The sequence below is a fragment of the Anabas testudineus genome, chromosome 1 (genome assembly GCF_900324465.2).
Source record: "Anabas testudineus chromosome 1, fAnaTes1.2, whole genome shotgun sequence".
NCBI classification, from domain to species: Eukaryota; Metazoa; Chordata; class Actinopteri; order Anabantiformes; family Anabantidae; genus Anabas; species Anabas testudineus.
In genome coordinates this window covers 12,871,882-12,887,340 of record NC_046610.1, presented here as the reverse complement: position 1 = coordinate 12,887,340, position 15,459 = coordinate 12,871,882, and the positions used below count along the sequence as shown (strand labels likewise).

General features: G+C 39.7%; 3 protein-coding genes across 3 annotated transcripts; 1 reads left to right on the top strand and 2 right to left on the bottom strand.

The window, feature by feature from the left end:
- Window positions 1-344: 344 nt before the first annotated feature.
- On the bottom strand, window positions 345-4,053 carry rpl9 (ribosomal protein L9). The gene is made up of 7 exons (XM_026360747.1): window positions 3,897-4,053; window positions 3,654-3,769; window positions 3,386-3,481; window positions 3,074-3,206; window positions 2,147-2,227; window positions 1,421-1,550; window positions 345-504 (listed from the first exon to the last, which is right to left on the bottom strand). The coding sequence occupies exons 1-6, from the start codon at window positions 3,940-3,942 to the stop codon at window positions 1,444-1,446; spliced, it is 579 nt and encodes a 192-aa protein (XP_026216532.1). The 5' UTR covers window positions 3,943-4,053; the 3' UTR covers window positions 345-504; window positions 1,421-1,443.
- Window positions 4,054-5,223: 1,170 nt separating this feature from the next.
- lias (lipoic acid synthetase) lies at window positions 5,224-10,737 on the top strand. Its single transcript, XM_026360021.1, has 11 exons — window positions 5,224-5,358; window positions 5,637-5,812; window positions 6,239-6,332; window positions 6,951-7,031; window positions 7,129-7,285; window positions 7,575-7,632; window positions 7,727-7,855; window positions 8,652-8,797; window positions 9,011-9,081; window positions 9,158-9,269; window positions 9,367-10,737. Exons 1-11 carry the CDS (start codon window positions 5,260-5,262, stop codon window positions 9,426-9,428), a joined length of 1,185 nt encoding a protein of 394 aa, XP_026215806.1. The 5' UTR covers window positions 5,224-5,259; the 3' UTR covers window positions 9,429-10,737.
- ugdh (UDP-glucose 6-dehydrogenase) lies at window positions 10,350-15,223 on the bottom strand. Its single transcript, XM_026360020.1, has 12 exons — window positions 15,009-15,223; window positions 13,860-14,021; window positions 13,390-13,491; window positions 13,094-13,294; window positions 12,805-13,002; window positions 12,555-12,702; window positions 12,362-12,456; window positions 12,156-12,286; window positions 11,732-11,871; window positions 11,245-11,336; window positions 11,054-11,164; window positions 10,350-10,923 (listed from the first exon to the last, which is right to left on the bottom strand). Exons 2-12 carry the CDS (start codon window positions 14,019-14,021, stop codon window positions 10,813-10,815), a joined length of 1,491 nt encoding a protein of 496 aa, XP_026215805.1. The 5' UTR covers window positions 15,009-15,223; the 3' UTR covers window positions 10,350-10,812.
- Between the last annotated feature and the right edge of the window lie 236 nt (window positions 15,224-15,459).

Genomic DNA, 15,459 nt, shown 5'->3' with positions numbered 1-15,459 from the left:
CCTGGAGCCATCTGCTAATTAAACCTCATATGGTTATCAACAAGGACATGTTCATTTTAGAACGCAGCTATAATGAAATACATTGAAATTATGAAGACTCAGGATTACAATTTCTCCACTGAACAACTTAAATGTTTTATTTTCCAGGCTGCTCTATTTTACCTTTGTCAACAGGGTTAGTGGCCTTGTCTTGGACACCGAGCATGAACTGGAGGCAGCTCATGTTTTCTCTATTAGATTTCAGTAGTAATTTTAATACTTAAACATACAGAGCTGTTTTAACTAAACCCACTCTGACCTGCAGCTAAGAGTCCAACAACAATAAAGAACCAGGGAACACAATAGATGGAAAAGTTGGATGTTTTATTCTTCTTTAGAGAACATGGTGAACATTTATTCGGCATCCTGGCTCCACCACAGTGGTCTTCTCACTGATGTAGATGCCGTCGAGAAACTTCCTGATGTCCTTCTTTCTGACTGTGGTGGCCTGTTGGATCAGGGCAGCTGAAAAGAAATAAGAGGCGAGTGAGAGGAGAAAATGAATGACCGCATGCAGCAGGTAGGATTAGGCTTAACGGAAAGAATATTCAACTACAAGACCTGACAGCAGTACGAGTATATATCAGCACTATAAAATAGACTTAACTTTGATTTTAGATGCATATTGTTTCACAGTAAACAACGTTAAACCGAAGTTATATAAAAAAATATATATATATATATATATATAAAAATATGTAAAGCAACAAACAGAGCTGGGCAATAACTAAACATGAGTAATCAAAGCCCATATGCGGTCTTTACATTATGGCCGTAACATAACAGCAACCCAGAGTAATTTTAAAATTCTAATTATGAACAAAATTGCTTTACATGCCACATGCAACAGAAAAGTCAGTCAAGTCAGTATCTCAAATGAAGAGTACTGCAATTCTTCAGTCATAAATGTATTTGAAATGAACAGATTAAACATTAGTCCAACAAATAAAAGTTTTGATCAGTTTGCTTTTTACAGCAAATACTGTAAAAAGCATACCTGTTGGGCAGTTCTAATTCCTCAAAGGTAAGAGTTTGATGCTTTAATTTATCATATCCAGGTAATTTATCTTTTACAACGCTTCAGGCTTTGGGATTTTTTTTCCCCCTATAACTTCTGACAATCAATGGTCAGATTAATTGAGGAAAAACTGTAATGCCATATTGTTGAAACATATTGCCCAACCCTACCACCAAAACTTTTAAATGTCTCTTTGAAGCATCACATTGAGCCACAATTCATCCAAAAGAACTTTGAAACAGATCTCTGGAAGAATTAAAAAGGACATTTACACTAAGGACAAGAAACATGCAAAGGAAAAACGTAAGGGCGACAGAGCAATCCCATCCCTCCCACAAGGAGGCTTCGGCGGCATTTTCTAACCTCTACGAACGCAGATGTAACTTTTACTGATCCGGTTCCACTACTGTTCCCTTCTCAGACACGTAAATACCGTCCAAGAACTTTCTGATATCCTTATTTTTAACTGTGGTGGCCTGTTGGATCAGAGCAGCTGGAAAAGAGAGAAGTTGGGGCAATGAGCAGCACAATCACATCACAATCACAATAATTGCAGAGTAGGTTGTAGGGGACAGAGATACTCATGAAGTGCTAGGGAAACACTTGTTTTGGGTCTGTAATCCAGTGTACTTTTTGAAAAAAGAAAAAAAAACTAAAACAATGACAATTAAGTTTCAACTTCAATCTGTGAGTCATTAATGAGGTTTGCCAAATTTAATACATTTAAAAGCAATTTCCTGCTTTTAGCAAAAGTTACACATCCAAGTTGGATAACCTCTATCCAACTTGGCATATAGGTGGTTGGTGAAACAAGATCATTTTTGCCATTAAGTCTTGGTTTCTTTGTTTAGAAGCACTGTACCGTTACACTGTCAACTATTGAAGTTGAACAATGGTGCCGTAAAAACAGCAGTCTCATAATGTCACCACATAGACACGGAGTGCAGAACCAACAACAACTAAACATGTCCTTGCAGACAGTGGGTAATGTATGGACTACAGCACTGATATACTGGGAGGAGAATACTAGCAGAGGTAGGGCTACAAATCCTTCCTCTTCTAACGCGAAGAGACATTTTTGAGACGTACCTGAGTTTGACACCAGCTCAATGTCATTACCCTCCAGCACCAGCTCATCCTTCTGGGCAGCAGAGACAGCACATACCACACCTGACAGGCAGAGGAGAAATTTATGTTTTACACAGGTGATACTAAAGCTGCTACCAAACAATTTGGGGTTCAATATTTTACTTAGACACTTTAACACGGAATGGTCACATCAGTGTTGGACAACTGCATTAAATCATTTGATTTTTCAGGTATCTTATTCTATAAGTGCAGTACTTTATCGGCGATTTATCTTGCTCCAAAACAAAAGATTATACTGATAAACACTTCACATTTTTGTAAGTAAACCTTTAACTTTTGCAGTTCAAGCTTCTTACATGTGAGAATTTAACATTTTCTTTGTCACATCTGAAGTCATCCTGAACTAAATTTAAATTGCATTTTTCTAATTAATCAATACTGAAAATATTTGGTTTAAATCGATCCTGATCTTTTCTGTGCATCCCTGAAACAGCCACCCAATCAGAAAGCATCTTGTCTACAGGGGGGGGGTTACCTTACTGTGAAACCATAGTGAGATTCGAAAAGAAATTATGACCAACAATATGATGTAATAAGTGTGTGAATGTAGACCACATAACACACAAATCACACCATAGACTTTTAGGTGGATTGGTTGATTTATTAAGAGGAAACTGCTGAAACTTTGTTTCAACAATAAACCAATCAGTCAACTAAAGAGTCTTTAGTTGCAGCCCTACCAGATAGGTGAGTCAGCATGGGCATTGTCCAGTCTGTAGCTACACAGACCTGTATGCAACAAGCCACAATGCACTGTGTGTTCTGACCTGTCAGGATGACATTTTCCCATAAACTAGACTAGAAACTAGGATATCACAAAAATGCTGTTACCACTATATCGTAACAAATCGTCAGGACTAGACTCACCATCCCTCATTCGGACGCGACGGATGTACTTTTCTCCCAGGAAGTTCCTGATCTCCACCAGAGTTCCAGTCTCCTGAATGACGACGTTGATGGGGAAATGGGCATACACGGAACGCATTTTGTACCGGAAACCCTGCAGTCAAACACAAGAGAGGCAATGAGTCTTACTCTGAAGAAAAATCGTTCTCTGCCAACAATCACACACACAAAAACAAGACTCTTCATAGAGACTGAGAAGCACTGCAGACACAGCAATTATACCAGTCTGACAAACAAAATAAATCAAAAACTCCAATTCTCTCAAAGTCTCACCAAAGTGACTCCCTTGATCATGTTCTGGACGTGGCTGCAGATGGTGCGAACTGTGGCCAGCTCCTTCCTGTTACCCCACCATTTATCCACACGAAGCTATGGAAAACAGCACAGTGTGTCCCATCACGTTCATTCAACTGCACTAGTTTCTACCTTAATCAATTTACAGCAAACAAATCGTCAGAAACATTTTTAACAATGATATACCTTTGGGTCCTATTTGAAAACTTAATCACTTGTTTTATAAACTTTATAAAAACATCCTTACCTTCTTCTGTTTCTTGCCCAGCAGGCTGAGCTCCAGGTTGATGTGGTTGAACTCCCTGTGGAGTTTACCACGGGGCCCTTTGACCATTACTGTCCGCCCCTTCAACCTCACCTCAACTGGACCGACAAGAAAAAAAAAAAACACAGAACCAACATATAAAAAGGTAAGAAAACACACTCCAAAAAAGCCAGACTAGAAACAAATGCTTGACATAACCTCAGTATTATCCTGATCATTTCTTACCATTGTTGGGGATGTCGACAGTCTGACTGCTGAGAATGGTCTTCATTCTATAAAGAGACAAGAGACAAGAGATAGATTTCTATTTAGTTTGTGTGCGTAACTTAACAGACTTGCTGCTAGTAAGAAGGTAAAGTTAGAGTTTGGAAATTTAGTTTCAAGTGTACAGGCCTATCGTTGCACGTCGAATTTCAACTATAAATTAACACTCGTTTACTGCTGTTACACATTACGCCTGTTTGAAGCTGTTTAAAACTAAAATGTGTGTAAAATTCAGCGTTTGTCATGAGCTAATGACAACGACCACACTGCGTTAACCCTCTCTCCATTAGCATTAGCACAGGTGCTAATAGAAAGCTACACTGGACCGACACCGGCATCTCCCATGTGTAACGTTACAACTGAACGTTTTAAATTATTCTACACGTTTGCGTTAGTACAAACTGCAACAATACGAACACTGTCTTTTACAAACAATAATGTTAAACCCGCTGCGGCCCTTAGCAGAGGCAGAGCTGCCACATCAGGCCTCCCATAGACATCGGGATCATCCGAAAAACAACTAACATATTTCATGATAAACTTAAAATAGAGTCAAAATACAACGTATATTGTGGAACACAATGCTGTCCACATCTGACAGTCCAACATTAAATCCAAAACATGTTTAATTGCCACAGATGGAGTTAGATGGATCCTAGCAAACTATTATTCAGCTATCCTCACCTCGCCGGTAGCAGAGGAAAGGAGGAAGGAAGGACGTCACGACGCTGTTGTACCGTACGTACGTGGCGTCATCAGGCATTAAAGACGCTCGGGAAAAAAGGATTGTTTTTATTATTCTTTAGAAGAATGGCTTATCCACAAATGAAGGGATAGAAGAAGTAAAGCTCAGTATTACACATGACAGAAACGTAGCCGAACATTTTAGTTGTGTAATTAGGAGCAAACACTGTTTTCCTTCGTAGCTGTCTGCTATTAAGGCTCTCATTCAGCAGTGTGGTGTTCAATATATCGTAAAGACCGACACCTAAGTAAGAGAAAAAGTTCATGTCAACTTTATCGCATTAAACCTACATTTACAGCTGCTGCTCGATAAGACTATAGGAGGACTGCGAAATAGTATAATACAAGTGCAAATTTAGTTTGAACTACACGAAACCTCATTTACATTTATAAATCTTAACACACACACGTGTAAATCTTTATTAGAAAATATATGATCTCCAGATAAAACCACTTTCTATGTCAAGTGCATTGAATCGGAACAGGCAGTGTATGTATTTTTACATTCTGCCTACATGGCGTGAATGCAACGCCAGACCAAAGCAGCCGCTCATCGAAGCTTGTTGCCAATGACAGTTTTATGCTAGCTAAAGTCATGGCGCTGCTCAAACAAAGTTGTGGTGTTGCTGGTCGTTTCTCCGCAAACCACTTGTGGCTGAGTGCCAGATTCATCCAGCATGTGAGTATTTACTTTTGCTGCTCGGGTCGTCTCTAACTAACAAAGCCAACGGGAAGAGTTAACGTTAAAGCTAAGCTAGCTAAACGTCGGCAGCAAAGCCTGGTCAGGGGCCTTAAAGCTACAAAGTCAGCTGTGGTGACAGTAAGACTCTTTATAACTTCCCAGATCGTGGCACACAATACCGTAATCATCATAAGAATGTGTGATTGTAAAGAAAGACTCAGTCACGTTAAAGCACGGGGTACCTGAACTAACCATCAGTCCTCCTCCTCCTCCAGGTTTCTAGCAGGACTCTGACAACAGTGACCAAATCCTCCACAGCCCGTGCTGACAGAAAGAAGGAGCTTCTGAGCGAGGATGGGCCGGATTTACAAGACTTTATTTCTGGGGAACTATCGGAGAAAAGCAAGTGGGCAGAGTACAGAGGCAACCTGAGGAGACAGAAGGGAGAGAGGTAAGATCAAATAAAGATGTAGTTGGCAGAAGTGTAGATTTTCAGATCCTACAGGTTCAAGACAACTTAGAGCATCAGAAGGGACACATCATTATTCATTATGATAATTTGATATTATTCAGGACATGTTTGTACTACATTATCAGTAACTGTTTAGAACATGTAACACAGAAGCACATAATAAAAGACAATAAGATGTTGAAGGCTATTTCAAGCCATATTCAAACCACTCAGTCTCCACTTTATATTCAACATTTATGAGTCCTTTTATTGAAATTCATCTCTAAATGTGTTCACAAAAGTTACAGCTGTATTTCACAATAGCGACCTATAAGAGGATTGTATTCGTATCATCCACATTATTTATATAAAGACAAGATGACTCTTGCACATTTAGTGACTGGCTCTGTGGATGTGTTATGTCAGGCTGCGACTTCCACCGTGGGTAAAGACCGAGATTCCCATTGGGAAGAACTACAACCGACTGAAGAACACACTGAGAGACCTCAACTTGCACACAGTAAGTTCTATGTGCACACACATATTGAGGCATCTAAAAATGTGACTTTTTTACAATCGGAAATTAAAAAGCGTATGGCTTTTATTTAATCATTTTATAAATATATAAAATGTCAAATACTCCTGACACTGAGGATACGTCCATGGGATATAATGTGTTAGTATGAATTATAACGTTTGGCTGCTGAGACTCAGGAAATCAAAGACTTATAATGGAAGTCAATTAAGTGCTAAATATAGGCATTAGTTTTAGCACAAACATGGTCTTTCTGGTCATTTCATATGTCTTTGTTGCCTTCTAGAGTCACTTTGGGATAGTTTTGCCTGTATTTGAAGACTTTTAACTGAGCTCTGTGACTTTGAAACACTAAATATTAACATTTCATACACATGATCTGGGCTGAAACCCCCCTGAAATATAAATGTTAATAAATTCCTGTACTTAATAAATAATTGTAAGCCTTATGGTTGGTGTTCCATAATTATTTGACAGTTAAAAAGTTGTTTGTTTGGTATTTAAAAGGTTTTAAAAAGGTTTAAATGTAATTTGGTGAATTTTGCAAAAATGCTGTGTCAGTTCTTATGCATGTGCAGATGTGTATCTCTGTCTGTTTCTCAGGTGTGTGAGGAAGCCAGGTGTCCAAACATTAGTGAATGCTGGGGAGGAGGAGAGTACAACACAGCCACAGCCACCATCATGGTGAGTGTTTTTTGTGGTGCAGCGCAGGCTACTGCCAGCAATGCCAGAAATGCATCCAGATTATTAACACATAAGCACTGAAAATTTTTGTTTATAGTTGATGGGGGACACATGCACACGTGGATGCAGGTTCTGCTCGATAAAGACGGCTCGTCAACCCCCTCCTCTGGACCCCAACGAGCCTTATAACACAGCCAAGGCCATCGCTGCCTGGGGGCTGGACTATGTGGTTCTAACCTCAGTTGATAGAGATGGTAACAACATCGTACATCAGTGTATCTACATGATGCTTCTAGAGTTCAACCATACACCATAGTTAGAAGAAATACGTGTAGAGTTAATTACTTATCGCAGCACTAAGGAACTTGTCTGAATTAGCTGACTGATAGAGGTATTTGAGATTGTTTCTGGGTTCGTTATGTACTGTCTGGCAAGTAGATACATAAATTAGAAATCAACATAAATGTAAACACTGTAAAACACTGTAGCCAAATATTATGTAGTTATGTCACTAACGACCTGTTCTTTTTTCCCTTTGTGCAGATATTGCTGACGGAGGGGCGGAGCACTTTGCTAAGACAGTTTCACACCTGAAGGAAATGTAAAATCCCCCATCTCTTTTGGCTTCATCAGGTGTTTGTTTCTTATTAACTGTGCTAAATAAATAAACAGCCACTACTGTCATACTCTTTTAGGAACTCTCAGATCCTGGTTGAATGTCTAACACCTGATTTTCGGGGAGACCTTGCAGCAGTAGAGAAGGTTGCCCTATCAGGGCTGGATGTGTATGCCCACAATGTGGAGACAGTCCGTGAACTGCAAAGGTACGTAGACATAACATATTGCTTCTGCAGCTGGTGCTTCCTGTGTTTTTGACAATGACAGGTGCACAACGTTCGAAGAAAAGCATTCGGTCTCTGTTTGAGCAGCCTGATTTTAGTGGAATGTAATTGGCCAGTGAACTTAGACAACAAGGGTTTTAAATAATCAGCACAACACTCTCAGTGTTTGGGCACTGAAGGATTCAGGGTTTTACATAATACTTAGACAAGTAGCTCCAGATTTTTTGAGGGGTCACAAATTAAATTTGTGCATGCACATGTTCAACTCATTCAACATATGGTAAAAACAGCCCTGTAGCTTCAAACTCTGCACAGTGAAGATCTGTCCAAGAGAACCACCAAGAAGCTAATCATTGATTTGAGTGGAAGGGTTTCACATTTACGTTTAGTTATTTGACGCTTTTAAATACATAAATGCACATTGTAACCATCTAAACATCAGACTAGGCAGTAGTTCATATTTTTAAAATTTCAAAGGTGTCGATTCAGTTGTGTTAGCCTTTGAAATATACAGTAGTAATGTTGGTTACAGCTCTGCCACAAGAGGGAAGTCAGTCACAGGGAAGGAGGACAAGCAATACACACATTGACCAGCAGGTGGTACACAAAAAACATTTCCCTACTGGTAGAATAAATACCATGTGAACTGCAGGAATGTACATAGAGAAAGAGACAGACTCTAGACATCGTCCTCTTTGACCATGTTAATTTATCATTAAGTAAGTGTATGTTTTCAGTTTAGGGGTATAATATGTCTACCTTGTATTTCTGTTTCTAGGCGAGTGCGTGATGCCAGAGCAAACTTTGACCAGTCTCTGAGTGTCCTGAAACACGCTAAAAGGGTCAAACCCTCTGTTCTCACCAAGACTTCCCTCATGCTGGGACTGGGGGAGACCGACCAACAGATACTGAGCTCTCTGTCTGGTGTGTAACCCCCACTGGCCGCACAGACACGCCACAAATTTTGCACTGTAATAAGCTCCATACCTTATTCTTGATTTTTATTCTTATCCTTCTATGTTGAATTTGAGGAACTGACATATTTTTTGTATGCTAACTTTGCTATCTGATCTTTCTACAAAATGTTTTGTGGTCAGTACAGTCATTACCTGATAACATTGTTATGTAACATTGCAGAGCTGAGAGAAGCAGGAGTGGACTGCCTGACCCTTGGTCAGTACATGCAGCCCACTAAACGCCACCTAAAGGTAAACACAGTAAACTCCCAGCAATACTTGCAGTGATAAATTGATGTACATTCTGACAATGTGTGTTTGGGTTTAGGTGGAGGAATACGTCACTCCAGAGCGGTTTGCCTACTGGGAGAAAGTTGGGAATGATATGGGCTTTGTTTACACAGCCAGCGGACCTCTGGTGCGATCTTCCTACAAAGCAGGTTAGAAACTGACGCCATGTTGCATAGTTTTAACACGCTCGCATTAAAGAAAATGCATCTAGCATCTAATTCTTATTTTATCCCCTTTTTCTTGCAGGTGAGTTCTTCTTAAAGAATCTACTGAAGAAGAGAAAAGGAAAAGTTACTACACAAGATTGAAAATCTTCAAAGTGTCAAACCAGCAACTTCTAGAGTCTGCCCTGTATCGCCCTTATACCTCTCCCCTACCCACAACTACATTTATAGTCCTGCAGAATGAAAATGCACTGTTGCAGCTTACAAAGTGTGTGTGCCATGTGGTTTAACATGGCACAGGAACCACAGTTAACACAAAGTCATGAGTAGTGTGTTCGATGGCAGACAGATTCAAGTGCAGAAGTAATATCAACAGGACTCGTGTTAAAGACAGAGACCGTTCTGCTACTGTTCAGTGTGGTTGTCTTGTACCTGCAACAACCCAGAGGTCTACATGTCAGGAGAGTTCAAATAGCAGGTACACGCCTGCAACTCAGTAGATAAGCAGGGTGCAGAAAAAGTCCACGTAAACTTGGCAGAAGAAAATACAGCCTGGTGTAGCTGTAGTTTGCCGTCTCTGCACGTCAAGGAGTCTTAAATTATTTTTCTGCGGTGACCTCCATCCCCCCCCAGGGGCTCTGGACTACACTTAAGAGTTGCTGACCTTTTAACAGCGAGCTCCGTTTACGAGCACTTTGATGTCTGATGGCTCAGGACTGATTTATTGAAGCATGAGTTTCTTTTGGGGTTTGCTGCCGCAACTCAGAGGCAAAACCAGGACTTTATGAAAACAAATGGTTCCCAAGGACAAACTAGTTATATTTTGTTATATTAGTAGTACAAATCTTAAGAAGTGGAGGATTCTGTAACTATTTGGGCACTATCTGTATGTAATAACATTTGACATCTAAGAACACATGCTCTGTCACACACTGATTATTATACAAATCTGTACATTCGTATTTAAAGAATTAAAACTTAATTTCTCAAATTTTCATTTCCAAGTTTCATTTGTTAGTTTTTTCCCCTCTACATTAGTATTGCAAATAACCAACGGGCAAAAAATTAAGAACACACATCACATTTTATTGCATGGGCCCTTGTAATAATCTGGACACATAATGATTGACATATAGTAAGATGATTTATAAAAAAACATAAAAATATTTATATATTTGATTACTTAAGTAAATACTGTAAGAAAGTAGACTCGCAGTAAGTGTTCATTTGAAACGGACAGTAGTGCATGTATTACTGCATCTGAAATGTTTGGTTGAGAATCGCTACGCTACATGAAATGTGTAAAAATAATAGTTTCTGTCTGGAATGATTTATGGTGGAACTTCTTCCACATAATTATGAACTGAAGTCTGAAACTTCTTCCTCTCATCCAACTACAGCAAGGGACCAATTATTCACAGTTTGGACTTTCTGATCAATAAACTTATACCAACAACAGAGGTAAAAGACATGTCTGACCAGTAATAAAGGAATGTGTGTGTGTGTGTGTGAGAGACAGAGGTGAGTTTTAGACTTTGGCTTTCTTGATGGGAGGTTCTGGGGCACCGATGCGAGGACAAACAGCTGCCGGGGCATAGGGGATCCTTGTGGATATCACTTTCTTACCAATGGTCTCAATCTGCAGAGAGGGAAAAAAATAATGGAAAGTGAAGTGCAGTCGTTGCTTGCTATAGTCAGTTCATCAGTTTACTTTTCTTTTATGTTCATTTTGGTTTTTGTGTGTGAGGTATTTTTTTCTGCCTCTTCACCTGGAAACCGATGTTCTGGAGATGAGGGTGGAGGTGGTCCAACACTCTGCGACCATCAAATATAAAGGCTGGTTTCAGCATCTTCTTGTAGATCTTCTCATAATCTAGTTCCTATGTTGGAAGTGAAGTGGTGCAAGTTAAACATTTACACTCACTTAGAGAAAGAAGGAAAATAAAAATATTATACTGACCTTAAACATATCCCACTCAGTGCAGATGACTAAAGCGTGTGCACTCTGGCAAGCTTCATATGGGTCTGATGTTACAGTCACCAGCTCCGACACTGAGGGAAAAAAAATTAGCAAAGAGATATAAGTTGTCATTTCATATTTCTGTGGATCGCCTAGTCATCATCGCTATAGTTTGGCATGTAAGAGAAATAATGCAATAATAATGGTTTGACTTTTTTTTTAATCATTATTAATTATTATTCTTAAAATGTGGTACCAATAAATCATAGAATAATAAGTAAAGAACAAAGGTAATCTAAATAAATAACTTATATTTTGTGTGCTTCCATTTTATTATTTTATTAGTGATTCATAGGACAGTTTTTAATTATTGTACAATATATTTGGTTAAATATTAGGTAAAAACTGTTTCTTAAATAACAAGGCACACATTTCTTACAAAAAGAGGTTTTCACACCTGCGTTTGAACCTTTCACACGATACACACCTCTTTCTGGGTTGTCCTCTGAGATGCTGGGCTGGGAGAGGTCTTGTATGATTTGTTCTTTAAGGACTTTAGGGTCGTAGATGAACAGCTTGGCACCTTCATCCATCAGATATTTAGAGATGTAGATACTGGAGGACTCCCTGGAGTTACGACACAAACACTGTGTTAAGTGTCAACCTGATTGAGGTGATAGTTCACTGTGTTTGCAGGTGTTTGTGCAGACTCTGATGATCAGCAGTGACTCTGCATGTTTTTTTTTCTTTTTTTTTTTTATGTACAAAGGTTGTACACAGTGACTGACGGAAGCTCATGTGGCTTTTCAAACTATTCCAGGTTTATGATTAACACAACAAAGGAAGTAGGTAGTAAATATCTGCAAGGGTGTGAGAAGGGAGTGCAAAGAAAAATCAAAATGAAAACTAACCTGGTGTCACCTGTGTCCTTTTTGAAGGAGAAGCCCAGCAGAGCGATCTTTTTACCAGTAACAGTGTTGAAGAGGCAGTCAATAATCCTGCAGGCAAACCGCCGTCTTTGGTACTCATTCATGTCGATCACCTGAGAGAATCAGAAACTACATTAGTTCTGATTACTTCAGAAAAACTGGAAGATAAGGTGCTGTGTAGTTCTCACCTGCTGCCAGTAGGAAGCCACCTCTGGCAGGTTGAGGGCCTCACAGAGATACACCAGATTCAGCACATCCTTCTGGAAACAGCTTCCTCCGAAACCTGATCAGGATGTCACAGAGGCAGAGATATAACAATCTCAGTTTTACTTAAATTTACATTTAGTGTAACTTCAAGCATCTTGTTCCCTCGTATCTCACCTACGCTGGCTTTAAGGAACTTGCTGCCTATTCTCTGGTCCATGCCAATCGCCTTGGCGACCTCCTCCACATCGGCTCCAGTTGCCTCACATAGGGCACTGATACTGTTAATGCTGCTGATTCGCTGTGCCAAGAATGCATTGGCTGCCTACACACACACACACACAAAAAAAAGCTGTTTTTAACAAGGATTAACAGAAGCAACAGATTAACCAATGTAATTAGTCATTAGTTGCAGCATTACACTAACCAGTTTAGACAGCTCTGAAGACCATGTGTTGGTGGTGATGATTCGTTCTTTAGGGACCCAGTGTTCATAGACGGCACACAGAGCTCTTATTGCCCTTTGGCCTTCAGCTGTTTCGTCTCCTCCAATCAGGACACGGTCGGGCTCCTTCAGATCCCGCACTGCTGTCCCCTCAGCAAGAAACTCTGGGTTTGAAAGCACCTTAAGAAGCAGCATAAATTTAATAATACACCAAACTGATCAGAGAGTTTTATACACACACACACACACACATACACACGTTAATACCCACTTGTAGGTTGAGGCTGGGTTTGGTGTTGGCATCAAATATTCTGCGAATGCTCTCAGCAGCTCGAACTGGAACTGTGCTCTTCTCTGTGACAATCTTGTAGCCATCGGACATCTCCACAATCCGCCGAGCACATGCCTCAATAAATTTGAGGTCAGCTGCGCGACCCTTCCCCATGCCATAGGTCTTGGTTGGGGTATTCACCTGAACAGAAAGTGCGACCATGATTTGTATTTATTTAGCTGTTCCAACTAGATAAATTGCGTTGGTGTTCGTGCAAGAAGAACTGATGGACTCACAGAAATAAAGACCAGGTCAGCTTCCCTGATGGCCGAGTCTATGTCTGTAGAGAAAAACAAGTTTTTCCCTCTGCATGATTCAACCACCTCTTTCAGTCCCGGCTGAGGTGGGAGGAAGTGGGAAAATGAGACAGAGAGGGTGTGTCAGTGAATATGTCGAAAGAAATCACAGCACAATTAGTTCCAGATGTAATATGAGTCCTCCGTGACTTGTCAGCTACTACTCTTTATGCTAGTCATTCATGATGATGCCATAGCTCGTGGTTGTAGTTGAAGTACACATGTTGCGAAATAATCTGGAACCAATTTGTTCATGTAGCTCACAGTGGACCGACAGTGTACAAAAACATTATCTGGGACAGTTACCAGGCAACGTGTACTTTTCCAACACCATTAATGAAACAACTCTTGGAACAGAGCCCTTACCTTTAGCTCAGACTCTGTGTATAACAGCACAATTGATAAGATACCTCATATATAGGCAGAGTCTCTGAGTTCCAGGCTTTAATACGAGACTCATTGACATCCACAACAGTCACTGTGATCTCTGGACACATGTGGGCGATCACACTGCATGTTGGGCCTCCTACATATCCAGCACCAATGCAGCAGATCTTTTTTATCTGAAACATCTGTAATATGAATACATAATTAAAATACAGGAGACAATAGAGAGAAAGACATGTATGACAAGTATGGAATGAAATCTCTGAATGAAATATTTCCCCAACTACCAGACCTAACATCTTACAAGGACTCTAGCTAATGATTATTGTTATTATTTTTGTGATTAATCAATTAGTTGCATTTATTAAATGTCTCCTCACAACAACCTAAAATCAATTATTGTCAAAAAAACTAATAAAACAAAAATCAACATCATTTACTTTACTCCAAATCACAGACTTGAGAAACTGAAATCACAGGCGAATCTCTACATCAATCATTAATCATTTCAACTCTGAAAATGATTCATGATTGATTGAGAAACACATCAGTTCAGGTTTTGATTTTTAATACCACTGCTTAAACTATTGTTCAACAGTTTGCATGCCAAGAATTTGACGCTGTGAAACATCAAACATTTTCCTGAATAAAGTCTTACTTATGAGGAGAGTGTTTAATGTGATTTGTAATTTATTGTGTTTAGAAGCATTAGTACATCAGAAGACACAGACCTATTAATATAATAGTGTCTCTACTTTATACATTTAACTTCACTTCAATGGTGGTTTACTGAGAAACTCATAATAAACCTTTAGCAGAAAAGTTGACTTTACCTTTAGCCTTTGTAACAAGTAGGTTTTCTTTTCTGAATAAGCAGATCTAGGGTTACATCTGCATCGCCCGGTAGAAAATAAAGAGCCTTTTCATCGCAGCTCAGCCACGTCTAACAGAGACTGAAAGAGCTTCTCTCACAGATTCCTTTGGGCTAGTTCAGGTTAGCTGTGGTACAGACCGGGTGTCAGGATCATCATCTACAGGACCGTTTTAGGACAACTTACCCCCTCTATATTAAGACTTGAGTGATAAACTCAACAAGGAAACAAATGAATGACCGCCAGTGTTCAGTCAGTTAGCTAGCTAGCAGCCGCTAGCTGCCGTTACCGTTACATTACCTCCGCCAGCTCGACAGTCGGTGAACTTCAGAGTCCGCAGATTATCTCAGCTCCTCTCGCTAATGTGTCCTGTAGAGACAAGCGTCGACTCAAGAGCCACAGTTGTGCTAACGATAAATGTTCTGTGTAATCTGTAATAAACCACAGCACGACGAACAGCATCAGGGTTCCTCACAGAACTTTTTAAAGCACCACCTTTTCTCCAAAGTGAGGCACTTTTAACACCACACACACTTCCGGCGACGGATTTCAAAATAAAAGCAGAGAAGGGCAAGCGATTGTTGCGCTGCTGATTTTTATTGATCGATTTATTTAATCCACAAATAATCGATACAAATTATATCTTTTTAAACATGAATAGTATTTATTATTTTTGTTTCATATTAAGTTAGAAGTGTATAAGGAATGATTGAAAATTAAATTGTATGTGAAAGTTGGTTCTGAGATCAAT

Bases quoted from the DNA above. Each gene is read 5' to 3' on its own strand.
- rpl9 (XM_026360747.1), bottom strand. From the start codon at position 3,942: ATGAAGACCATTCTCAGCAGTCAGACTGTCGACATCCCCAACAATG. The intron at 3,770-3,896 runs GTAAGAAATGAT...TTGTCGGTCCAG, and splicing joins TGTCGACATCCCCAACAATG to TTGAGGTGAGGTTGAAGGGG. The intron at 2,228-3,073 runs GTGAGTCTAGTC...TCTGCCTGTCAG, and splicing joins TCGCGTCCGAATGAGGGATG to GTGTGGTATGTGCTGTCTCT.
- lias (XM_026360021.1), top strand. From the start codon at position 5,260: ATGCTAGCTAAAGTCATGGCGCTGCTCAAACAAAGTTGTGGTGTTGCT. The intron at 5,359-5,636 runs GTGAGTATTTAC...CTCCTCCTCCAG, and splicing joins GTGCCAGATTCATCCAGCAT to GTTTCTAGCAGGACTCTGAC. The intron at 8,798-9,010 runs GTGTGTAACCCC...GTAACATTGCAG, and splicing joins GATACTGAGCTCTCTGTCTG to AGCTGAGAGAAGCAGGAGTG.
- ugdh (XM_026360020.1), bottom strand. From the start codon at position 14,021: ATGTTTCAGATAAAAAAGATCTGCTGCATTGGTGCTGGATATGTAGGA. The intron at 13,295-13,389 runs GTGAGTCCATCA...CTTTCTGTTCAG, and splicing joins CTGACCTGGTCTTTATTTCT to GTGAATACCCCAACCAAGAC. The intron at 11,165-11,244 runs GTCAGTATAATA...CTTCCAACATAG, and splicing joins CTGAGTGGGATATGTTTAAG to GAACTAGATTATGAGAAGAT.